The sequence below is a fragment of the Anguilla rostrata genome, chromosome 4 (assembly GCF_018555375.3).
Source record: "Anguilla rostrata isolate EN2019 chromosome 4, ASM1855537v3, whole genome shotgun sequence".
Lineage (NCBI taxonomy): Eukaryota > Metazoa > Chordata > Actinopteri > Anguilliformes > Anguillidae > Anguilla > Anguilla rostrata.
Window position 1 is genome coordinate 29946699 of NC_057936.1, and position 27083 is coordinate 29973781.

The 27083-nt window shown below is 41.9% G+C and overlaps 1 protein-coding gene across 3 annotated transcripts in view; it reads left to right on the plus strand.

Moving 5' to 3' along the window:
- The window catches only part of hmcn1 (hemicentin 1), a 92923-nt gene that overhangs the window by 9491 nt on the left and 56349 nt on the right, over window positions 1-27083 (plus strand). For 2 of the 3 annotated variants that reach the window (XM_064332124.1, XM_064332126.1), the window contains exons 2-17: window positions 6933-7003; window positions 8086-8244; window positions 8690-8812; window positions 11000-11171; window positions 11335-11441; window positions 15124-15244; window positions 15506-15769; window positions 15989-16133; window positions 16244-16365; window positions 19972-20241; window positions 23715-23856; window positions 23944-24071; window positions 24404-24517; window positions 26202-26360; window positions 26466-26660; window positions 26899-26994. In XM_064332124.1, the coding sequence (XP_064188194.1) occupies window positions 6933-7003; window positions 8086-8244; window positions 8690-8812; window positions 11000-11171; window positions 11335-11441; window positions 15124-15244; window positions 15506-15769; window positions 15989-16133; window positions 16244-16365; window positions 19972-20241; window positions 23715-23856; window positions 23944-24071; window positions 24404-24517; window positions 26202-26360; window positions 26466-26660; window positions 26899-26994 (2388 nt within the window). Of the gene's footprint in view, window positions 1-4633; window positions 4704-6932; window positions 7004-8085; window positions 8245-8689; window positions 8813-10999; window positions 11172-11334; window positions 11442-15123; window positions 15245-15505; window positions 15770-15988; window positions 16134-16243; window positions 16366-19971; window positions 20242-23714; window positions 23857-23943; window positions 24072-24403; window positions 24518-26201; window positions 26361-26465; window positions 26661-26898; window positions 26995-27083 lie in introns of those variants that run through there. The other variant, XM_064332125.1, reaches the window with a different exon arrangement.

Sequence of the window (27083 nt, forward strand, 5' to 3'; positions counted from 1 at the left end):
ATATTACTTTATTGTGCACATACCAGACACATGAACATTTTATTGACCATTTGATCGCACTCTTATTCCTCCATAAAATATGTCTCACTTGCTGCTCAGCTCCCTCTGTACTACCTCTGCTGGCTCCCTGCTTGCTTCTGGACTCCCCCTTACCCTCAAACTGAATAGTAGCGTGGGCCTCAGGACCATGCTGTGACAGTTTTATGGGGTTCATCACACCGTCCCTCAGCATTACTCAGCTCCGAGACCTTCCTCCACACGTCCCCGTTCCAGGTCTACAGCAGGCCCCTGTTCTGCTCATGCCAGACCAGTCACGTCCACCCAAATTGGAAGCAGGCCTTGGCGGAAGTCCTCGGGGCATATCCTGAGTGGGGACCCTCGAACCCTCCTCTCCCCCAGTCAGCGGCGACAGACCACCTCTGCTCCCGCTCGTTAGCCGCTCGTCCATTAGCCTGCTCGTCCACAGGCATTCCGCCCTCCGCTGCAGCTGTCACCGACGTGCCTCCGCAAACAGCAGAGATAATCTCTCCCAGCCACGCGGATAATCAGTCTCCCGGTGATGGACAGCAGGGCATCTCCGCCAGTCAACCACTGACTTAATAAGGGCCGCTGAGCAAGGACTGAGGAATCTTTTCAGCCAATCACGAAGGGTTCAGTCAGGTTATCAATCAATCAGTTTTCTTTTGTAGTGTGACGCTGATCATGAAGAAATTTTTGTTAACTCCAGATTTTGTCTCGTTACTGATTAGGCCTCTAGCCTGACCAGGAAACAGAGACTGGTTATTTTTCTTATTTAACTCTCTACCACTTTTTTGATAAAGCCTGCAAGATGGAACCATAAGCCTGTGCAGTGGTGGAATGCTGCCCGAACGACCTTCCGTACACCTCAAGAAGTGAAAGCAAAGAAATCACTTTTGTTATGACATTCTAATTTTTTAAATTTTAGTTAAACTTTCTTTATTTGAACAATGTAGAGAGATGATTTTCCAACGGAGATCCTGGGGGGGAAAGTGTTTAGATTATAGGGGTTATTAGTGGTTGATGAAGTCAGAGAGAAAGAAAAAGTGATGTGAAGTGGAACCAAAAGCATTGTGCTTTGTAATGCTGTCCCTCAGGGCTCTGGAACAACAGCAGTGTTTCCTGAAGTCAGCCTAAATAAGCAAAGCCTGGGCTCCCAACTTACAGTATGATGTTAAGTATTCTTGTATAACAAGCCCAATGGCAGGACTTATGCTTCTCATGTGGTTCTAACTGTACAGAATATGTACTGTGTTCAGGTTACTAAATGGGCTGAATTTTCAACTGTAATATAGATGGGAAAATAATCTGCCTATGTTAAACAGAGCATTGTAGTTCATTGAATGTATAGTTAAACAGAGGTGCCAGCTTTCCTGTAGGGACTCTGTTTTGAGGATGCAAAAGGACATTTGTGCAAGGAAATTTCCACCAAAGTTTCTATTTCAGTTTCTATTTTCAGTCCATAAACTGAAACACGACCTTGATGTACCACACACCCATGTGTTGAGCAAGTATTTGCCCACATGTTTGCCAACTTGCCTTTGCATCCTCAAAGTAGAGCTGTAAGTATTTTGCCAGTCTCTTAGTCATTAGCGTATAGTATCCATGCGGCACAGCCGGGGTGGGGAAGTTTTGCTAACTCATCTAGATCTCTCAGCACTTCAGCTGTGTGTCAGGCCAAGAGCAGCTGCCTCTTTGGTCCTCTCCGGCATGTGCCTTATCACCTGCATGGAGCATGCATTCCACCAGTGTCCATCACAGAAAAGTTGAAATCGAGCCAATCTCTCTCAGTCAGCCTCATAATCCCATGGCTGTTTGTGAGCACCCCTCCCCCCCACCACAAGAACATGCACCTCTTATACCAACTTTTCTCACCATCTCAATCCCCCACACCCCTCCCCCCCTCCCCATTAGAAAAGGCCTAAGAGATTGTGGGTTTAGCCTAAGGAATTCTGGCACTGCCACACTTCAGCTGATGAATAATTGCATTGTCAGGCTTGAGGGAGACGTATGGGGGTTGGGGGTGGTAATTATATTACAAGAACAGTGAACCTACTCAACCTCTAAGAGACCTATGACTCCCCTGGGACTAGAGGCACCGATGTTCTAATTGGAATTATGCTAAGCATGTTTTACAGTTGTATTTGAAACATGCTGCCAATTATTGCACGTATTACCAAATTCCACAGCACTGTGATACACATTCATTATTACGTCGCATATTCAGCGATGTAATGAAACTCTATTTCAACAACTTCTGCCAGGTATAGTGGAAGGTTACTATGATCATTGACATCAAACTTATTTATTCACTAGACAGCTGCTGGTCTTGTTTACTGTAAAGAAGCAGTATATGCCCACCATCTTTTAAATAAATTTAAATAAACAATTACAGTGGAATGCCACATTTTACCAATGAACGCCAGTCTGCTTTATTATGAAAGATTGCTGTTGAAAGCCAGCCTGTAAATCCATAATGACAGCTATTACCCCTGTCATGGGAGTTACATGTGAAGTTGATGTAGTGCTGAGGTTGTGGTGCATTATGTCCACTGTGTCTGTCTTGTTTCTTATAGCTTTGTTGTGTCACTCACATTATTACCTGGTCAGTTTTATCCATACTGCCAAACAGTATGTTAAAGAGTATTAGCTGTGTTGTGTTGTTACCTGCAGCGTCTATTTTACTTTTTGTGAAAAGTGAACATAGAATCAGAGGATTATGCCCACAATGTAGAATGAGAATTTCCTTTTTCTCATGCGACATTTCACACCTCTAAAAGACATTAATTTCTCAGGGTCTTGCCAGGACCACCGTGAGTTCTAGGCAGGTTATGCAGAGGCCACACAAAAAAGTTTATTTCTTCTTACCATTGAAACATTACATCCTCCCTTTTTAAATGCAGTTTTTTTCCACAAGGCTTTTCCATGCACCGATCATGTATTTTCATTTTCTTTGCACTTCAATGCTTTATTTTAGCATATTTCCATATTTTTGTCTTATAAATGTTTCCTTATTTTTCATAGTGAAACTGTTATAATAATAATACAAATAATAATAACAACAACAAAAACAACAATAATAATAATAATAATAATAATAATTATTATTATTATTATTATTTTATAGCGCCAGTGTCAAGAATGTATGCATGGGGAGACTGGGAGGGGTCGCAGGTGGCTGCTGACATCACAGTTGAAAATTCACGATTAGCTTTTCTACTGTTTTGCAAGTTTGCATTTCACAAAAACCTGTTATTCCCTGCTATGTTGTTAGAGTACTTGAATTTGTGCTGCTGACAATCTTCTGCATATCCCTGGAATTCATATTCTGTCTAAATGTAAGTGATCAACATTTATATTGATCCTCCTGGACCACTAATCTGTCATATTCAACAAGGTCACAAGCTATTGTGCACAAGCCAGGTACCGCTACAACTGTTTTGCAAATGACATGTATGACCTGAGTATAAGCTTTTGTCAGTCCATTTTTGGTGAAAGACAGCGAGTCAGTGCATGTGAAAGCAGCTTTTGTTTTTGCAGTAGGAAGTCAAACTCTCCTACAAGAAAATCCCTGTGGTTCAAAGGACTACTGTACGCTTACATCAAATATAAAAAGCTCTAATGCTATATCGGCTGTAATAATTGAATGGAGACTAATCAGAAGTTATGGAATTAATACATACACCTCAAAGGTCAAGTTTATAAAACCACCTGTTACTGACTGAGCTCCCATTATCAGAACAGACTGTAAGAGAAAGCATTTTCTGTCAGGAGAGGAGTTTGGTTCAGATATTGCAGGCACTCTTAAACACAATGTAGTATAGCAGGAAAATGCTTGGTAATTATAAAAGGACACATTCTTGTTGATTTATGGTGGAAAGACAATAAAAGGGATAAACTAAGGCAGAAGGGATTGCACATCCTTGGGATTAAATGCCTTTTCCGGACATCTTGTTAAACTATCATAAAGATGCTTCCAAAGCCTGGAATTCCAGTGTGCTGCTCAACCTGGGAAACTTATCAAGAGAAAAAAAACAGGGGCACCCTGTCACACTGCATGATTCCTAGAAGGTCTTTTTTAAGCCACACAAAATCAAAATATTCAGCATGTTCAGAGATGCTTTAATTAGTTATTTATAGAGAGCTGAAATTATACATTCAGAGAGGCGCATTACACCCCAGGGCCTGAAAATGAATGAAAATATATGTTCTGGACCGTTGGTGTGATTACTTCCACAGCTATACAAACTCCCTTGCCTATGGCGCACGAGGAAATATTCACATTCGTTTCCCAGACCGCTCCAGTGTTTGACTTGGGCAGTGCGGATGCAGGCAAAACTGACTGCTGCTTCTTCAGAGGAATTTCCTGATATTTCAGCTCTCTGAATGAGCAGGAAATGCTAACCTGCTAATGTTGACCTCAGTGAAGAAGAAGAAAAAAAACAAAAAAACAACTGTGACTTTGTATATGAGACTGGAATTCTCTAATATTCCTGCCAAGACCAAAACACAAATGCAATTTCCAGTGAATTACCTTAGCCTAATGTCCAAGGCAAAGTTTAGATTGTTCTGGAGGGAGGCCTGGATCATTCCTTTCCATTCGCTTCTCTGTTAGCATTTAAGCACACACATGGTACGTGGGGGCAAGATATTTCCACATGCTACCTTGGAATGCTTGAGAGAAGGTAAAATTGCCAGAATTAAATTAATTTGTTCCTCTTTTCCACTATAAACCTTTTTCGGAATCTTGAACTCCATTTACCTAAAATGATTAGCATTTGGCTCGTGTTCCCGTTCCTGTGTTTTGTTTTGTTACCCCCCGTTCATACTTCTAAGCATTTTTTCCACCTGAGATCATGCGCGTGTTCCTGTTTGCTCTGTTTGTGTTAGCATCATCAGGAAAACACTAAGAAAATTCTTGTAATATAAGAATGAACGACACCCAGATTGTTTGTTTTAAGTAAAAAACACATCCTATTTTATAACATTTAGTTTTGATTGTAGGAGAATGGCTTGGTTTCAGAATTGACTACAGAAGAGGGTTATTATTTCCCCGATTCCCAACCACCGTATTATATTTTAAGAATGCTCCAATGACTTTGAAAACACCTTTTCACAACAATTCGCCTACCACACTGGGGGAATCCCATGTGCTATCTGTGTTGTCACTTTCTTACATTGCTTTATCTTCGAAGAGCTAAGCAGCACAAGTTCAAGAGCATGAATGCATTTTAAGACGAAAACAGCCTCAATCAAGAAAATGTTAAGTATATATATATTTCCATTCATGAAAAGCAAAACTTGTTGAAGCAGTAAAATTTGAGAATTTGGAAACTTTGCTGGGTAGTTTAACATCATATTATTTATGTAGCATTTCACATGAAAACCCGCGAAAATCCAATCGAAGCTAAATTATTGGAAGCTATTTTGTAAATGTAAAAGTGAGCAATAAACAATGGTGCCCACAATAATGTGTTAATATATTTCTCGACGAAACCGAGGCTTCCACGTAGCGTCAAGTCGCTGCTGTCTTCTGTTTGCTGTATTGAATTGCTTATAAAAATCCAGCTCATTAAAATGATTTAAAGGGTAGATCCGAGAACACGACCACTGAAACAAAACAAACATGCGGTCATTGCAATTGTTCATGGTTTTTAAAGCGTTCTCGCACCGAAGCAGACACGAGAACATACCTGAGTCAAGAGGTATTTTCCTCGTGCAGGAGAACAGCTGATGAGCGTGGAAACGAATGTGCGGTTAATGAGGAGATGTTGGTGACGGAGCCATAGCCAATTAGTACCAGCAGGGTGCATCATTAAAGTGGGGTTTATGGGTTGCGTTAGCAGTGTGACTCCATAATGTTATTATTTAATTAAATAGATTTTTTTTCTCTCCCTCAAATGATTCACTTTTTAACAATGTTGAGCACCAAGCATAATCACTATGGGAAGGACATGCAGAGTCTATACATTGAAAATGGAAACCCTCTGTGCTCTATGATTCACTCCCTTACAAACTGGTGCAATAGTGTGATTACATTTAGTGTGAATTTTGTATGTGTGCATGGTTTTAAGTCCCTTCATACACACACACACACACACACACACACACGCGCCATTGTAGATGTTACACAAAACTAAAGCTCTGTTTTGTGCAATCCCAATCTAATTCCAGTCTAAACCATGATAGCCCTTTGAAAGAGTGGGCTGACATCCCTGCAGGGTTGCGCTCCTTTATCTTTCCCAAAAGAAGGGCCCTGGTGGACATGGTGGCGCCGCTCTGCAGACGGATCTGTTTTGAGCAGGGGCACAGAGAGGTGTGGGTTGGGGTTGAGGTGATTGATGAGGGGCTGGCTGAGGTGCCATGGCGGAAACGTGAGGAGTGCGACGTCCACTGTCAAGCACACTTCACAAAGCCATCCATCCTAAAGACCACTGGGCCCTGTTAGCAGTAAGCCCTGTGGCCTCTGCTTAGAGGGACCATATGGCTGTCGGAAATACCGGTTATTAGCATTGCTTCGCCTGCATATTAAACCATTGGGGGTGTTGGGGGGGCTCCAGAGGGGTTTTCTCACTGAACAACACGGAGGACCCGCAGCGTGCCAGGATTACAAATGAGAACAGTCCTCAGAGCAACAGCCACATACCCCAAATTCCACAGAAAAGCATAAATTAGAATCAATCTGATTTCCTCTGTGTTTACAGAGCAGGGCGCTGTCAGTTGAACTCAAGCACAGAAAGCTGAACTACTGGGTGTCTTCTGTCAAAGGCCAAGATAAATATTTTTCAGCAGTATGGAATTTGGGAGGGAAAAGAATTTCATATCCAATGATACTTTTTCATAAGGTCATTGGTTTCAAAGCATCATTGTGTTATGTATTTATGTTGTTAATGTTGTTTCTTTAATCTTTGTAGAGATTGGCCCAGTCACCATCACCACAGACCCGAAGAAGTTCCAGTATGAGCTCAGGGAACTCTATGTTCAGGTGGGTTCTGCGCAAGATCGTTGTTCTATGTAAATCACAACCATTATCAAGTTAATGTAGATGATTTACACTGTAGACTTCTTAATATTACATATACTTCATTCTATATCTTAACTCATACCTTTATTAAATATATCCCTGTAAAGAGCAACTGAAATGGCTGCATTAAAGCTCACAAAACTGGAACACAGTTGTGTCCAAAAGGATGTTATACTGAACACAAGCAACTGCTCTGTGAGCGGAATAAATTAACTTTACAACAATATTGTAAGACATGGAGTCACTGTCCTGAGATGGAGCATCTTTGAGTGGTGTGTCCTGTGTAACATGGCACTCTCTAAGAGAGCCCACTTCTCCTGTACCCTCCTCTCACCTTCTTACAGCTTATAACTGCTGGTGGGGGGACTGCCAGATATAAGACAGTTATTTCCAAATGAGTACAAGTCTTTTATTAGTTGCAGGATTGCAACAGCACTGTCCATGGTGTCATGCATACGGTGCTGGGCTATCTCTAGTATTGGTGGCAGTAGTACTGGAGATTGTGGGAGGGATTGGGGGCAAGATAAGAGAAACAGATGAGGACTGAGTGATAGAAAGGGACAGAGAGCACCTCACATTCCATCCCGACTGGGGGAAACACAGATAGCTGACTTCCAGATGTGCTGAGCCACTTGGCGTGCTGCCATCAGTGTTCCCCCTCAGTCACACAGCTCCAGGAATGTGCAGCAAAGACAGTTCCCCTATCCTGAGGGGGAGGAGCATGTCTTCCCCAGTCACTCAGAGACAGCCAGAGTGGGGTTCCACCGTGCAGCTGAGTGTGACTGAACCAAACGTGCACCCCCGGAGGAAAGAGTGACAGGTCCTTTCTTTCAGGATCTCCCCATGTCTTCGACTAATGACACGCTTAACTGAACTGTCTACCATAACTCCTCAAGCACTTAAGGAAAATTAATTTGTCCACAAGAAGTGGGACACTTCTGTTATAAGGATTTCTGTGGATTTATGAGGATTATATTTTGGGGGTAAGACAATGTATGATCGTGGGAATGATGTTTCAATGCTTGTGGTCCTGGTATCAACAGGGAGGAGGAGACTGTCCAGAGATGAGTATTGGAGCCATTAAGATTGCCCTGGAAATCTCTCTCCCAGGATCGTTTATCTACGTCTTTACTGATGCCCGGTCCAAAGACTACAGGCTCACCCATGAAGTGCTGCAGCTCATCCAGCAGAAGCAGTCTCAGGTGCAGCCTTCTCAACACAGGGACCACGCCTTCAGTGTCAAAACAGAGTCACAACCTCATTCAGTTCAAGCAATGATTTGTCTGTAATCTTGGACAGATAATTGCTGGGAAAGTGCTCTATAAATAAAGTTATTATTATAATTAAAATAGGAGATCACTCCACAGCCTGTAGATACACTATTCCCAATGGAGAATCTCAGCTGTGGATACTGTTAGTTAGTGTCCCTAAAGGTAAAGTCCATACCCAAAGGATAAATTCCATATTGGATATGGTATGTTCTTGTGAGTAACCTTTTATTCCCTTGATATCCAGTGATATCTTACATATTATTCTATTCTAAATGCTTTTTGGATCTTTGAAAGCTTTCCTGCTCACAGATGATCATTTATATAGCCGAAGTCCAGCTTTAAGGTCCTCCATATGTGTATGTGTAACGGTATCTAGGTGGTGTTTGTTCTAACCGGTGACTGTGATGACCGGGCACACATTGGGTACAAGGCCTATGAGGAGATTGCGTCGACCAGCTCAGGGCAAGTCTTTCACCTGGACAAGAAGCAAGTCAATGAGGTATGTGACTCCCTTTGCCCCTTGGTTTCTCTCAGTGTATGCTACATGGGTTTGGCTACCAGTAACAAGGTTTTATCACCATACTGGAGTCACAGTTCTCAGTTGAAGGCTCCCAAGTTCGGTAACACATGTGGTTATACTTTCTTATACTCTGCAATCTGCACCTATACTCAGTCACAGTAGGCAGATCTTACTGTCTATAGAGTCCTTTTAAAGGAACGATTATTTAACCAGTGAAAGCCCTGTACTGGCTGCAGTCCTGATATTTTTGCTCAGTGGAGGAGATATGGTACTCATGGACAAATAGAGTCTTCATTCCTATCATTTTTCTCAATTTTTTAAAATGGTTTATTCATTAAGATACCAACAAGCTGTGTGGCTTCAACTGCAGCTATGCGTTTAAATTTTCTGTCATGAAATTAATCTTAAAACATTACTCATTGCCCAACTATTGCATCCCCCTACTTGTGTTATGGAATTTTAAAAGGAGACATGCCACCATTAAGTGCAGACCCCTGAGTGATTTATGGATGAAATTCAGAACAGTTTATTCCCATCCTTTAGTTGATGTAACCCATCTGATGGTTGAAGCATGTTTGTGTTCTTAGGCGATTGAAAGCTGGATGTTTGGTCTGAAATATCCCAGAAGCCATTTAAATTTGAGTTGAGAGTCTTGTAGCTCTAGTTTCCCAGCAGGTGCATTCAAACTATATTTTATTTCTTTGTGGTTTAATTTAACCTGAATCAATCATAGTTCCAAGTAACTAGAAACCAGAATTTTGGAACTTCAGACCAGTGTTGTTGTTTTAATATCATGCATTCCAGTCAAATTTTGTGTACTTAATAAGCATCAGCCCTCTCTGAATGATATAAAAGCCTGAGCTTTCTCGTCCAATGTCATCCATGACCAAAATACAAAATGACTTGGTTAAAGTTGCACTTTCTTATTTTCAATTGATTGTCCTTTTGTTTTGTACTGTACCTGCGCCCATGATATGTTCTGGAAATTTGTTAAGTCAGATGAAATGGATGCGGTTGCTCATGGAAGACGTAGTCTATCAATGCTCACCCCTGACCCTTCCCCAGTCTTTTGCACCTGGCCTTGCCATGTATGACCCTCTATGACTAAGATGTCAGGATATTCTGGACTGTGGCATGTTGGGAAATAGCTAGCATCCTTGATCCTGTCCTGTGGGGTCAGCATTGGTACCATGTGTCATGCCCTTTTTAAAGCTCTGCTAAACAAACAGGAGCCAGAGTGGAGTCTCAGTAAATTTCCCAGAATTCCTCGCACATTCCAGGGATGACCTCACAAGCAGAGAATAGGGCGAGAAGGCAGAGGGTCTTCTAGTCAAGCTTGTTCCATTCTACAATCTGGATGAAAATGTGCTACTGGGCAGACAAATTTTTTGTCAGATTTGATGAACTAACTCTGCAGTCCCACAGTGGACTGCCTTAAAGGACGGTTTGGTCCCAGAGAAGACAAGAGATGGTGTGCATACAGAGAGAGGACACGGCTGACCACCCCTTGAAGAGGGATCTAACAGTCTCTGTGTCATTAATTACTGTATCAGTTTTAGATGTGGAGTCTTGCTTTCATGGCTTTTTAAGGCAGGCGTGAAAGTCAAATTCAGTTTAATATACTGTATATACAGATATGCATATATTTATGTTATCTTTTTAAAATTTAACTATGATGGGTACAGATGGATGTATTTAGTTAATATAAATGTTGTGTATGAATGGAATTTCATAATGTGTGGCGCCTTTCAATGGTATATCTGTGCTTCCTTGAGTGAAACCATATATTATGGCCTATAGAGTAACTCATCTGGAATGAAATTGCATTACACATTCATGATAAATTCTTTTTTTTTTCTTTTTCAATAATTACCTGAAAAAATAATAGTTTCATTGACTTTACAGAAAGCTTGACTCATCCCACCAATCTTTTGAATTTGTTGTCGTTTTTGGTTTTACAACTCCTTCACGTAAAAGCAGACAAGCCCAAAACAAGCTGCTTATACAGTTGACGAAAATCTAATTTGTAGGTTGTCTTTATTATTCGTTATTCTAACTTTATTTTATTATTTAGTTAAGTAGACAATTGATGTTGAACGTAAGTGTTGAAATAACTATCAGCGTCCTGCCCAGAGTCCAACTGAGATGGTGTCTCTTTGTTTACAGGTGCTGAAGTGGGTGGAGGAGGCGGTGCAGTCCTCCAAAGTTCATCTGCTGTCCACTGACCACCATGCAGGCGTGTCCAACACATGGCAAATCCCCTTTGACCCCAGCCTGAAGGAGGTGACGGTCGCCCTCAGCGGCCCAGCTCCTGATATTGAGATTCTGGATCCCCAAGGTAGCGCCTCCTCTTGAGCGGATGTGGTTGGTTTGGATGTGCTCTCTGGTTTCTTTGTCCATTTCATATGTCATCAGCAGCCCAGAATCACGGAAATGGACTGCATGTCCTTGTGGCTCTGAGCTAGCCATTGGTAGGAGTTGTGATGTGACTGTGTTTTCAGGGAAGCGGATTGAGAAGAGTCAGGGTTTGAATGAGCTCCTGCACATCCCAAACTCTGCCAGGGTCATCAACGTCAAGGACCCAAAACCAGGAATGTGGACCATTAAGGTAAATGAATCATTTCCTTTAGTTTGAAACTTTGTTTTGTTAGAAAACAACCAAGTCTTGTTTTAGAAGCCCTCAGCTACTTGGCAAAGCTTTGAAGGAATTTGATTTGTTTTATTAATGATGCAGGTGACAGGTCTCTCAACTCAAGGCAATGGTCCTAATTCTGGGGCGCCTATTAAATATTGCTCCGCTATATACATGTCCTCTGATGGTACTTCAACTCTGAAGTCTTGCTGTGTGAAGTGTTGGAATAAAGGGTTCCCACCAGGGTGTCTGCCATGTCAAACTGGCACAGGAGGAAACACTCACATTTTTGCCTGAGTGATTTGCGGTGCTGTGGAACCACAGGCTTTCCGGGAGGCCCCTTGGAGATCCTCTCACTCCTCTGCTGCGCCACTCTTTGTGTTTGTTATGACGGCTGATTTATGACAGGGGATAACGTCACGTAATCCTAGGATCCTGGGTGTGACCAGGCTGGAAACTTTGCAGAGGAAAGATCCACAGTTAGCAATGTTACCACTTTTATTTTTTGCCTGTGTTCTCTAATTCAGCAGGCTGCCACATGTTATGTTCTTCGCTACCATGGCAACCCTACCAAAAAAAAAAAAAAAAAAAAACCTGGCAAATGACCCATTAAGAACATTTATTGTAATTTAATTGCGAACTTTCTTCCCAGTAAAGTCCCAGTATGCATCTAGTGACGTTAAATAAATTAATTTGGCCTTTAAAAAAGAAGAATCTGTCTTTTGGCATTCAGGCTAGACTGATGTTTGTATTCCCAAAGAAAATAACAAAGAGAACTTTTGAATCGGACTGCCAGTTTCAGGCCTCTAAGCAAGTCGTCTGTATAACCCCAACTAAATACCAGAGGCTGCTTAATACAATTTTCTCTGTTGTTCTGACTTCCTGTGTCCATGCTGCCTGTACACTTCAGTTCCGGACTGACCCATTGAACATAATAAAGCAGACATTCCTTAGGTCTCTGGGTTTGTGCCCACTGATATCATGAACTCGTTGCTCCCAAAAAATGTCTGTCATTATTATGTCAAGCAGAGAATACAAAGCATAAACATTTTTGCCCTGTACATTCAATATGTCTATCTGCTTTACCAAATATTCAAGTCCTCCATCCAAGGATCCCTAGTTGGCAGAATTACTGTTTTGTCTCAGGCATTGTGTTAATACCGAATTAGATTGTTTCTGCCTACTTTTAAAAATGTTTACATTTTTCCTACCCTTTAATGAGTGCCAAGGTTTATAAAGTATGACAACCTCTGAAAATATGATAATTGTTTTTTTTCTGTTGGATGTCGCACCAATCTGAATTTATCTTAGTTCCTTCACACTAATGAGCTCAGACATTCTCAATGTAAGGCAACAGCCACAAGCTTTGTGTGATTGGGCCTGATCCCTTTTTAATCTGGCTGTAATTGAGTGCAGTAGCGAGTGGAACTTGGACGCCCCCACCAATCCGTGGCGTCTGATGTTTCTTCCGGCAGCCCTGACCCAGATCCTGCCTTGACTCTCATTCAGCCTCTGGATTTGGATAGCAACAGTTGCTGTGGCCTTGAAGGACTGTTCCCCCCTTTGACTCTTGAGATTTTAGTTTGATCTTCTCCATTCCATTGACCCCAATGATGATGGTCTTGGCTTCATACTACATTATATTTTATGACCCGTGATAATAGTTTAGGAAGTCTGTAATTTAAAAGGTATTCAAAAAACCCTGAGGACTTGCTAAGCATTGCAGTCATGCACCTCATTGATATCTTCAAAGCTGCAGATGTCATCCAATCCTTTCATATCTTTTCTTTCAAAATAATTAAATCAATATTCCAAAAATAAAAATGTTGAGCAATAGGGGAGTTTTCTTTGTAAAAGGATTGGAGAGTAAGGTTGCTCTTTCCAAAACAACAAAGAGTGAAGTTTTCTTCTTCAGAGTTACAAGATGGTTCACAGCATTAGATTCACATGATGTTCATATTGAGCATTGGGGTCTCAAACAAAGAGAGTCAGACTCTCTTGACCAAATAAAGGCCCCAGTCAGCTGTGAAGCACACAAAGCTATGGTTCACAGCTGTGCGGACGCTCAGTCAGTTTGTCTCATAGGTACAGCTTGCAGAAAGCTTGCTGCATTGGCACAGGGTCTGTTCCACATTGGACCCTCGACTCCAGTGATGGTCAGTCAGGTGACCCTCCTGCTGTTTGGAAGGGGGAAATGTGTCGGTTCCGTTGGGAACTTCAGAGAGACTCTTGTCTTTTCACAAGCAGGGCATTTCGAGGGAGATTGTTCTTAGTCTAAATATGTATTTTATCTCATTAGTTGTCATGATATGGATACTGTTATCATACTGAACACTGGTTACTGTCAGCATAGTGTGATCCGGCTTCTGTGTTAGAGAATTAACTGTTCATCATGGGTATTCTTTGCTGCCTGTTGTGTTCTGTTTGAATGACCTACATTACATTATTTGTACAGCAGATGCTGTTTTCCTGCCTGGCTCTGCTTAGTGTAGAATTACTTTCTTTTCAAAGTATTTCAAAATTAACTTCAAATAATCAATTAAATGATTACTGCATCTATGTTTTTGTTAGGACAATATGCTTTTTCATCAGAGGTAAAATAGCAAGGCTTTCGGGCGGTCTATATAATTTATTTACTTGCCTTTCTTCATTTGGCTAATTCTATATTTAAAGCAGTGCTTAGTACCTCAACAAAGTTAATTTCCATGTAAAGCAAAGCAAAGAATATCATTATTTTATATGCTGACTTAGTTTACTATGCTAAACCAAAAGTATTACTTAATAAACAAGAGAAGGTTTTATTTTCTGCCCTGTTGTCATGTTTATTTGAACAACGCTGACATTTTCATGCAGTCTTTTCCGTTACTTTGTAAACAGCATACAATATTCTAAATTTGTTTGAATAGCTATCAGCATCATTCTTAAATGCAATTGTTTAACACAAAAACATTCAGGAAACATGCTTTTGTTTTACAACAGAATATAACAATGCTCACTTCTACCAGTATAAATGTGATTCTAGAATAGAAATCAGATTGAAATATAGTAGTTATTGTAGAACTGCTCCAGCTTTAGCACATTGGATGCATTTTCTTTTGGATTTAGAAAAGGGAAAATTTGTGAACACCCCATTGTTCTATTATTGGAATAAATCAATCTCCAGGCACAGCACATCATATCCTTTTGTACTAACTTCAGAACTTCCAGTTCTTATTCTAGCTTGATGAAGAATGAGTTTGGCTTGTGAAACACAATCACTGTTCATTGTCCTGAAATGCCTGTTCTGACTGCACTTGATATGAACTATTTGGCCATTCCATGCTATTGGATCACTGTCAGTCAGTAAACAGGCCTGTCATCCCCTGTCTGCATTGTTGTTAACACTGATCCCTTTGAAGTGTGGGCCCTGCTATCATCTTGGCATGAGAGAGGTCAGCTGAGAACTCCGTTGTCAGGGGTGTCTAGATTCTACAGAGAGAAATAAATCTTCTCAGTTATAATGGAGACTAATACCTGGGAGTATTTCACAATAAAATCATGGTATCGAACAGGAAAATAACCACCCAGCAGCTGTTATATTCCGAGTGCAACAGTGTGTTGTATATTAACTAGTTAAATGGTGAAAACGCGACTCTTTCATTTTGTCATTATCCTGCAGACGACCAGTGAGGGGAGGCACTCGGTTCGAATCTCAGGTCTCAGCACTATTGACTTCCGGGCTGGTTTCTCCAGGAAGCCCACACTGGACTTCAAGATGACGTCCAGCAGGCCTGTGCAAGGTCAGTGCAACCAATCCTCTTCTGTGCATCCGTCATGTTTTGCTGCTGGTTTTGGTGTTAATGTTTGTTGCTGTTGGCTTTGGTGTTGCTGTTAGTTTTTGGTGTTGAGGTTTGTTGCTGTTGGTTTTGGAGTTACTGTAAATTGGTTTTGGTGACAGTGTTTGTTACTGCTGGTTTTGGTGTTTCTGTTTGTTGCTATTGGTTTTGGTGTCACTGTTGTTCCTGCTGTCCTGATGTCCTTCTCGTCCTCTGGTCGCCCAGGCATTCCCACTTACATCCTGCTGAACACCACGGGGTTGTCTCCCCCAGCACGAGCTGACCGCCTGGAGCTCGTCAGCATTTCGGGCGTCGTCATAAAGACTCTGCCCATTCGCTACTACCCTGAACGCCAGCCCTTTGGCCTCTGGAACATCACAGAGTTCATCCCTCCAAATGAGGCCTTCTTCCTCAGAGTCACAGGCTATGACAAGGATGGATTCCTCTTCCAGCGGGTCTCCAGCGTCTCCTTCTCTAGCATCATCCCAGGTCAGTCCTCATTATGGGGGTCTAGACCTCAGATGTGTTACCTCAGATGCGGTCACAGGGCTGGGATATGGCTAGTCACAGCCCATCGTTGTGTCTCAGGTTCTCATGAGGCTTTATTACCATGGGACCTCTCCTTTCTAAACACCATAATGATCTCATGCTTTCTTATTTCCCAGCATGTCCTTTTGGTGTTGTTTATTTGAACCTCATTTTCTCCAGATGCTCCAAAGGTGACAATGCCCCAGCGCACCCCAGGATACTACCTGCAGAATGGGGCCATTACCTGCCAGGTGGACAGCCTGATCCCCTTCACCCTGCGCTTTAGCCGAGAGGGGGTCAAACTAGGAGTGGATCAGCTTTTCAAGTAAACACCGCCACCTGCTAATCGACAAACCTTTAGCTACCTTTTCACAAAGAAGCTTCATTCTACATTTGTCATTCTCCCATATCACCCCAATTTTCTTGCCATTGCAGGGAATCGTCCAGCACCTCTCTGGAGATTGAGCGGGTAACCCTGAAAGACGAGGGGTACTACGAGTGCATCGCCATAAGTAGTGCAGGGACAGGCCGGGCCCAAACCTTTCTAGATGTGTCAGGTAAGTCAGCTCTCCAGGATGATATTAAACTACAGGAACAATCCTCACTTGAAGTTCATGATACACTGTTATTCAACGACAGATTAGAGGTAAGGGGGCAATACTTAGCCTAATAGGCTTAGAATTTGTATTTTTTCTTTGTTTAATTAAAAATAATTTAACTATTTTTATTTTTACAATTTTCTACTATTTTAATTGATAGCCTGTGACTCAAGTCACTACTTAGCCACTAGCTCCTACAGAAAGAGCTCTGCACCAAGCTACGATCAACAGTGTTTGGTCTGGTAATCTTTTTAATAAAATGTTTATTATCGATGAGATACATTACCAACATTTAAAAATATATTTTTAAAGGAGATCTGTGTTGTGTATTACTTTACCAGCTGTGACTCAAAGTTGAGTTGCACATAGCCATTACAGATGGAAATTATCAAATAGGATCTTAACTTTAGGTCCCTATGAGGCAGCCATTAGCTTAGATATGGAGATATGCCATCTGCAAACATGTTTAAGCGCTGTTGTGGACATGATTGAGTATCACTGAGCCTTGCAAGTAAATACTGTGAAATGGGCTGTAATGGGTCACATGTGTGATTTTGGTCCAGAATCCATTACTCAGAATGCCTGTGAGGAGTTTAATGGTGGTTGGTCCGAACACTGCCATCTTTGTTTGCATGTCTGATCTGAGGCCTGCCTGATTAGTGGGACGGAGACATGGCTAAACTCCTTTGTTCAGATACTGAAGATAATAGCTCCTAGATTAGGATCAGTACTCTGCAGGAGAATGGTCTCAGTGTATGTTTACTGTATGCAACTGCCTCAAGTAACCCCCACCCCCTAGAGAACACATTGCAGGTGCCATGGGTGAAATGGCAGCAAACATAAACTCCAGCATTTATGCTATGCTCAGTGAAACATGGCTGAATCTCTTGGGTTACCTACCACTGAATTACATTAAGTAACAAAATAAGATGAAATTGATTTTTTAGTCCCTGCAAAGGCTAGTAATTGGGCAGTAATTGTTCTTGACCTTCATGGAGGGAGATGATGATCTTTCCTGAACAGAACTGTTTGCGAGAGAACATAATGTGGGTGACAGTGGGTTCCTTCAGGCCTTTTACATATTGTATCAGTAGCCTCCTACTTCTATATGTAATGTTTGACTTGGGCTGCAGGCTAAGGTTGGTTCATACAGAATAAAGCTTGCCTGCTAATAATAAAGGATGCTTCAGAATGCAGTCCAAGAGAGTGGCTGTATACTGGCTGTGGTATTATTCTGTTGGCTGGAGTCGCTCATATGCTAAATGATATTGTGCTGCCTCTGCATTTTAATAGCATTGTGTTCAGTGCATCTGTGTAAAGAACATGACGATTTGAAGGCAATAAATTAAATGAAATATGGCAGAACCTCGCAATTATGGACTGTCCATGTTCTAATGAGATCCCAGTTCATAAAAAATGATTTATGGCTATGAAATGAGAGCATGTTTAAAAGTAAGGAAAGACTAATGCAAAAAAAAGAAACTATTCCAATAAATCATTTAAAACAGGTCTATGTTCACTTAACTTTCAAAGTTAAAAACATTTCCGAACAACATCAATTTCTGATAAATTAATAATTCAGGAGTTCCACTGTATGAATGCCACCAGTTTATTAGTCTAATTTTTACTGTTTTCTCTTGTGTAGGCAGTACATACCCTGTCCAATTTTGGTTGATTGATTGAGTTTTATTGAGTTGCCACATATACACTTAGCCCTGGACCTATTCCAACTATGACAGACCTACTGTCCAACACTCTACAATGACATTCCAGCCCGTAATAACAGGTGACAGAACAGTGCTTTTGATTGAGAGGTTCTGGTGCACATCCTCTCCCACTGTCTGCGTGTGGACTCTGGCTTCAGAAATAATGAAAACATTCATAACAAAACTGAATGTACTCAAGTTTCTTGCTGCTCCATCTAATTCCCATCTGTTGTATCCATCCCTCCGCCCACATTCCTTGTTATTGAGGGCAGTAACCTCTTTCACCTCCAAAGGCAAAAAAAAGCTTGGGCTGGTCATTTTTATTTTTGGAATGCTTGTAATTGTAAAGAAATAAAAAAGCAAAGACCTTTCTTTGCTGTCTTGCATATTTTGTAAATCCTATGCCAAGGAAAAGACCATGATTCTTCATTCCGTGGTATGAATTTACTTTTTTTGTCCTACTGCGATAGATTGGCATTATTCCAGTGATTATTCCAAAGGATGCAGCTGACCAATATAGGTAATGTTTGGGTACAAGTGTTATGTAATATGGGTGGAACAAATACAGTTAAAGACTAATACATAATATTGATTGGTAAAGACGAGTGTGAATGAAGTAAAATGTGGTGAGCCCAACAGATTTCTGAGAATAATATCAGATTGTAAAGTGGCCTGCTTTCATTTGAACAAAATGTATAAAATTATGCGCTAATTTTTGGTTTATTTAATCTTTGGGATGCACACTTAAAATTCAGGTAAATGTTTAGGATTCTGGGGCGAGAAAACCTGACACTCTATCATCCCCATCAGTGTTTAAACAAACAATAGTGGAAGCGATTCGATTTCCTATACCTTAACGTTTATTGAAACGTAACTAACGATGCCAAAGCCTTGTAATGCCGCTGGCCTTGGAGGGATCTACAGCTTGTGGAAATAAAACATCACCATAGCACACTGGTGATGGAGACCCCTTGGGCTTGATAATTCACCCCTGGTGCTGTGAATTCCCTTTCTTTTTTACCTCTGTCACCAAGCCAGTGTCATACTGAGCAGACTCTCAGGGTGACATTCCTTGCAGGTTCCATCTTAAAAAACTCCCTCCCCTGTCCGAGGCCTTTGGTTTTTCACATAGTTGGCTCTTATTGGAGAGAGGATTTACGATATTCTGAAGAGCAGAAGATTACATCTCCAGCAGTAAAAGCTACGCTGATGCATTGATTCAGTGTTACTTACTGCCAGGGGTCAGTCCTTGTGTTTCTGGTAGCTGGATCTGGCTCCAAGGATGTGTAGTCTATGAGACCTTTTCTATGATATTTTGTCTAAAAAAAGAATTACCAACCCATGCGCTCAAAGAAATTTTTTAACAAACTAGGCTGTATAACAAATAAATGGTGCGTTAGCTTCTCATAGATAATCATAGAAAGGAAAGACGGGAGCCCGCTCTCTTAATGAATAGATATAGATTATGAATGTCACTGAGTGACACTGAGGACGGCTTAGGCCGAAACATGTCTGTCTCTTTGTCCATATAGGAATAAAAATGAAAATGATTTTGTTGCGTAGACATTCATAATCTATATCTATTCATTAAGAGTGCGGGCTCCCGTCTTTCCTTTCTATGATATTTTGTCTGCCTAGTGCTGTTTGTGATGGCTTCTCCATCATACCTGTGTCTGAAACCCTCTCTATCGATGCCCTGCCTGTAATGCACTGTCTGTGCTATATAGTAGTATGGTTCATGTGATATCCTGTCTCATCCTCTGTGAATAATACTTTTTCAGGAGTTCTGATGAAACATTTGTGACATTCTGTCTTTGGTACCCTGTCCGTCATAACCTCTATGTGTGGCGTGTTCCAGAGCCTCCACCCGTCATCGCCGTCCCCGGCAACGTGACGGCGTCGCCAGGCACTGTGGCCGTCCTAACCTGCCTGGTGGCCAGCACGGTGCGGTACAACGTCACTTGGCAGAGGGGTGGGGTGGCCGCCCATCTGGACCCCCGGGTGCGCACCATGAGCAACTTGTCCCTGGAAGTCCGCAGGGTCACTGTCGATGATGCCGGCTGGTACAGCTGCATTGCTGCCAACGAGGGCGGGGTCTCTACTGCCAGAGTCTACCTCCTTGTGCAAGGTGAGGCTGATGGGGTGCTGTGGCCAACCCTAATTATAATTTTTCTGGACATGTTTGGCTAATTGCTTGGTTGGTTGTACTACTCATTGAAACTGTTCTTACCTCCCTTACACTCTGTGAAGATTTGCAGCCTACTCTTTTGTCATATAGCTGGCTAATACTGGAGATTGGATTTATGATATTCTAAAGTGTAGAGGATTATACGTCCAACAGTAAAAGCTGAACTGATATAATGATTCAATGTTCCTTCTGCCAGGGCTATACTGGTGTCTCTGATAGTTGAGTCAAGCCTGTCCAATGCATAGGTAGTGATGCATTACCTGCGATACACAGGCAGTGACACAGGTGCTGATCCCTCGTTTCTCATAGCGATGCATTACCTGCGATACACAGGCAATGACACAGGTGGTGATCCCTCTTTTCTCATAGCGATGCCTTTCATGTGATTCTCTTTCTCTGTAAGCTTGTGTGTGGTGCCTGCAGTATCATGTCTTGATCTAATGTCCAATGTACACATGCCACCCTGTCAGTGATAGGCAGTCTGTGATGGACGGCCTATCCCTCTGTGTCGGACGCCTTACTTGAACTTATTTTTATGGTATGATTATAAATATTTTTCATTTGTGAAAAATGTGGTCAAAAATATTACAGCTTTTCCATTGTTCTTTGATTTATGTCCAACAGTGACAGGTATCTGGAAAGTCTGCAAGATCTATTGTTGTAATAATATGAAATCGCTGATATGGCATGCAGGTTTTCCAGGAAAAGAAAAGAGTTCCTTTCATGTTCTGTCTTTGTAATAAGTCCCAGAGTGAGAAGTGTCTGGAGTAATTGATAACCCAGGGTTGAGCTCATTGATAAATCTGCTTTAATATAGGTGTGAACGCCCGTTCAGAACTTCATGTGGTGTTTTTAAACAGTCATGGAACACAGGCATTGCAGTAGAGGGGCGCTGTGTTCTTTCTGTGGAGTGTTCAGTGTAATCACAGGGCCACTGTTGGCCGGAGTGTGTCCTGATGACATGCAGAGATTTACACCATCGGGAACAAGACCCTTGGAACAACTCTTACAGGCAGAAACACAAGACACATTTTCAGCTCAGCCACAGGGCAGTATATCATTTTAATAGTTTTTTGGATGTGTGAAAATTATTTATTTATGGATTTTTGGGAGTACAGAGCTCTGTCTTTTAAATAATCAATTTTTTGTTTTTTATTTTTAGTAACACCCAATAAGCTTCTAATGCAATCTTAGAAATAAAAAGGAAAATCTGGTAATGAAAGGCTCCAAGAGATATTGAGTAACTGGATTTGTTTCCCAATAAAATACAGATGCAAAACTGCTTGTCAGTCTGTCTCCATTTAAATGGAACTTAAAATAGAATGGAATTTCCGGTGCTCCAATATTTTCACACAGGTTCAGAAAAATGGCATTTTATGTTATGTGATGTCGGAAAAATATGTTTCATGAGTTGTGTAGGGTTATGGGACATCCCGAAAAAGCATGCCTCACACCTGACAGCGTAACCAAGAAAACCCTATGGATTTCATGTCAGCGAGGCAGGCTTTCTGTGTGCAGTTCGTACCTGTGGTCTACAGTTAGCCTGCTAAAATTTGAGAGAAGCCCTTGAATTTACTCCCATGTGTGGAACAATGCGGTCATCAAGTACGATCGGTGTAGCACAGCAAAATGGTGATGTGTGTTCCACTCCATTCTGTTTGTGTGCGTGTTTGTGTGTGTGTGTGCATGTGGTAGTATCTTTCTCTAACCCCCTCCATCATTTTCTCTGTCTCTTGTTACATCGACCACCCCATATAAAAGTCTTTGTTGCTCAGCTACAGTGGGAGGATGACACTGACACACAGCCAACTTTGATTCCTTTGACTAAACTGATCGCTCCCCTTCACAAACAGCTGTCACAATGGGCCCAGGAGAGCTCTAATTAGCACCTGCGGAGATGCCTGTCCTACTCATTAGTCTAGCTTTGAAGTGTGGCTGCTAACACAGGAAAGCTAGTGGATGGGAGAACAGGCCATGCTTATAGTCCATTATTGAATGCTAAAGACAGGCTCAGCTTGACAAACAGAGGCTTCTTAGTAAGTGGCAAAAAATGCACCACTCTATTGATTCACGTCAATATAGCTCAAGCACCAAAACCACATTCATAGCCCTCTAGGTACTTTGTCTCAGGGGGTGTGGAAAAGACCCAGACTTACCCCAGTCACTAGTGTGCAATTTGTGAGGCATTATGGATTACTGCAAAAGCTGCTGAACTGTTGCTCCCAAGTAGACAAGGAAAATACTTTCTAGGACTATGTTTTAAATTCTTTGCAAGCACATTGTAACTTCAATTAAACATTTTCTGCGACTTGAATTGTGTATCCTCATAAGACCCAGCAATTCAGTTTTGTCCACGGGACAGAAGTCTCTGGTCTTAATCTCTACAACCAAATATTCAATTATGCTGAAGCCTACACTACATGGGACATTCGATAAAACCAAAATAAATTTATTTGGAAATATTTCCACTGCAACATGTTTTTGGTCATCCAATACACTAGTATTATGTTAGAAAAATGTATAAATGTGAATGTATGTATATATATATATATAAATATATATATTTCCTTGAGGACACAGCAGTGCTGCAGTTTGAATGGTCCCAGTTACAGAGAATAAAACACAACAATCTCACACTTACTATACTCACAAACTCTTCCACAATCCCCTTTGGAATTTCTGAACAGGAACCTAATACAGCACATTCCTCCTTTCTGCAGTTTCTAGGAACACCAGAGGAGACCATGGAACTGGACAGGGCTTTGTGTTTTGACAGCAAACGCTCCCTTCCAGGATGTGTCACACTTTATGAATCAAAAGGGAATGGCCATGATTCCACAGCTTAAACGTGTCTGGAATCAGTATTCCATTTTTCAACCTGTAAAACATAATGATAACAGGAAGAAGGTGAAACCACTGCAGTGAAATATTATGAAGAGTAAAATCGCAAAACAGCATTAAAGAAAGTAGGTTTATTGTTACACCTATAAGGTGGGAAATGGGTGGAGATATTAATGTGATTGAATTTGATTTAAAAAGAATGTTTGAATATGAAATGGACCATACAGTCAAATCAGTGTGGGAAGATGCACAGCAAAATATTCAGTGTAAAATAACCCTGATTGGGTTCTTTTAACTCTAATAGATTACATTTGGTCCGTGTTGGAATCCTATAAACTATTAGAATTGATTGAACATTAAGCATTTTGCTGTGTGGCTCCCAAGGGTGGAAGTCTGAAATGGATGAGCCCCTGTACCTACGTAAAACTGATTATCTTGTCAATATCCATAAAACTGTTTCCTGGTTTCAAGCTCAGGAGAAAGTTAGGGGTAGTTATTTTCATGCTTGTGATGTGCATTTTTGTACAATATGCAAGTTTTTATAATTTATTTGAAAATATCCAAACCCCCAGAAACCCCGCAGGTCACGGTAGCACCCCACAACCAGAGCTTCCTGACTGGGCAGGAAGTGCGCATCCGCTGCTTGGCAAAGGGCTACCCTGCCCCTCGAGTGGTGTGGACTCACAATGACATGTTCATCATGGGGTCCAACAGGTAAGGACTCTCTCTCTCTCTCTGTCTCTCTCTCTCTCTCTTTCTGTCTCTCTGTGAGATTAACTTTCCGTTTTGATTCTCTTGAAGACACCGCTTAACCCCAGATGGAACCTTGATCATCAAGAACACGGTTCAGAAAGACGCAGGAGTGTATGGCTGTCTGGCCAGCAATGCTGCAGGGACAGACACGCAGACATCACTTCTTACCTATTTAGGTAAGTGAAGGAGTGGGCAAGCCTGTCTCCTCACAGTGTTCAATAAAAAGGTTGGTTTTGTGGACCTTTTGATAAGCTAGCCAGAAAGAAAACATTTTCATCTTTGAGTTCCTGCCTTTGCTCATGTTGTCTTTAAACCCTCTTGAAGTGCATGTAGATGGAGTAACCTTATCTTGTGTACTTATTTAGTCCATGTGTTGTACTCGAAAGAAGGGCAATGGTGTACTGTACTGCACATGTTCACTCAGTGCTTACAGTGAATTGTCTACACAGTGCATTTCTGTAGTAAACCACAAGTGTGTGTTCATGGAGTGTGTGTGGTGTGTTTACAGAGGCTCCGCAGATAACAGTGACCCAGAGCGAGATTCTGATTGGTCTGGGAGACACCACGGCCATGGAGTGCAGAGCCACAGGGATCCCTCATCCAAAGGTCCAGTGGCACAAAGGTGAGGAGCCGTCTCCACAGCCCAACTCCAGTCATTTTGGGAGAGGCTGGGGCTCTTTTTTTCCTCCATTTTATTTAGCTGCTGTCAAGGGAGGATTGAATTCCTTTCCATCACTGCAGCCTCCTCTAAATCTTCTTACAGCAACAGGAGAGCTCTGACCAGGGGCCTCACTTATAAATTGCGAGTACACACAACAAAGATGCGTGCATCACTTTCCCTGTGGATTTGGGATTTTTTACGTAGATTTGCAATGGGCCTCATTCACGAAACATGGACAATCACATTTGATCGTAAACTACGTGTAAACTGTGTGTATGAACATTTCCTAGAACATTTTGGCATTCACAGTATTTTTCTTATCTGTGTTTGTTCATGGCTGTTTCCTTATGCTAATCACATGAACAGGATTGCACATAGAATTTAACAGTCAACATTCATCATCTCATACACCTGGTATATGCACAAAAACAAAGGTCTGCACTTGTCATAAATCTCATCCTGTTTTTTTTGTAGGAAAGTTCTTAAATTCTTATCTATGTGAAACTGTTCTGCGTAATCAGACAGTAAAGTATTATCGTATCATTTAGTGTTTTAAATAACATCTCATCGCTGGCTGATAAGTACCGAGACTCAAATAATCACAACAGTTATTATTAATTCCTGGCTATAACCTTAAATTTACTGCGGGAACTTTTTGTCGCTGCGCATGCAGTGTGCTTCCATTTTCCATGTCCGGCCACTTCTTTTTAATTCCTGAAATGGTTCGGCTGCTGTGACATGCTTCCCCTCCACAATGTTCTTTTATTGCTTTTGCCACAACTATTTCCGTCAAATAATATAGCCCATCTGGCCTCTTCCTCTGTTTTTCTCTTTTTTGCATTGTGGTCTGACTTCTCCATTCTTCCTGACAATGCATGACAAGCTGGTTTATACACATGACTGTTCCATTAACCATTTATGTTAATTGTGGGAGTTGATGGGAGCGATACTAGGCCCATGCACATACGCAATATTTCAAGTTGCTTGATTTATAAAATTCCATGCTGTTCAGTGTAGGCATGGTTTTGTAAATCAGGATATTTTTTGACCTTACGTGCTTTTCTTCGTTCGTGCATGCGCAGCCTTTTACTGTAGAACCTCCGCAACATTTTATAAACGCAGCCCTAGGTCAGGTCTCTGATTCATTTGCGTTAAGTGAAAATAAATTAGATCAGGGTGTCCAAGAGCTGGAGCGGAAAGTGGTGAGTTTGGAGGGTGTTGCAGATGTTGTCTCTGCTAACAGTGGTTGGTTTTGTCCCCCTGCGGGACCCTCAGTCTGTCAGCTGCAGTGATGACTTAAACAGCCATGTGTGTTTCCACTCCCCTACTGGTCACTTTCATCGGACTACATTCACAGGCAATAAGACACCTGCCAGGGAATGCCTCTTATGCATTATACATTACCTACTTGAGAAATATGTATGTAATGATTCAGTCGAATTTTATTATGCAGCTTAACTTTTCCATTTGTCAGGGTGTCCTCAAAGACTTGTAGCATTTAGAGAGTGTGGAGATGCCATGCATGTTTTCTACTGGTCCAGTCAAGATGTGCAGCAGGTGTCAATGAATTACATTCGAGCGCCAGAACTCTGTTCTCTAAGTTCTGTCCAGTTGAGTTTTGGGACTTTGGCCATGTGTTGGTCAGGTGATCTTCAGCTGAGGACCTCTCCGTTTGTGAGCGTCGATGACCTCCGAGGGACCCTGGAGATCAAAGAAACCCAGGACGATGACGCCGGAGACTACACCTGCGTCGCCATCAACGAAGCAGGAAGAGCCACGGGCAAAGTCACTTTGGACGTGGGCTGTAAGTCTTTAGTAACATGGAGGACCCGGTAGTTGCTGCCCGCAGCCAATGTTTGGAACAGTGATAGAGATTGAGTTCACTCACCCCTGGCTGTATCCCCTCCAGCCGCCCCAGAGTTCTCCCAGGAGCCGGTCGACGTCTCTGCAGACATCGGCTCCAACGTCACCCTGCAGTGCCACGCCCAGGGCTACCCTGAGCCCAAGATCATCTGGCGGAGAGATGACAATGCCGCCCTCTTCTTCCGGCACCACCCCCACAGCTCCATCACCCAAAAAAGTGGCGGAGACCTACTCATCAATAGTGTGTACCCACTTTCTATAAATTACCGCAAGCTCACAGCTTTGTCCAGCTATTTTTATGGGTCTCTTTATACCTGCAGCCTTTCAGGAGCAGGGATGGGAATTTTCCCACCCTGAGCACTGCTGTTTATTTGATCACAGCAGTATTGGCCACTGAGGATTATCTTTATACACATGCACTGACTTCTGATGTGTAACTGCATGAATCTGTACTGACCTCTGTCCTATGGTTATCTCAGATCTGTGGGTGGACGATGAGGCCGTGTACATCTGTGAAGCTCAGAATCAGTTTGGGAAGATCCGGGCACAAGCTTCAGTCACTGTGACGGGGCTAGGTAAGAGATGTGTTCTCCTCATAGACATACGGTACTCTCCGTGTGCCATTGATAGCAGACTTGGATTTTGTTGTAATCAGTATTTCACT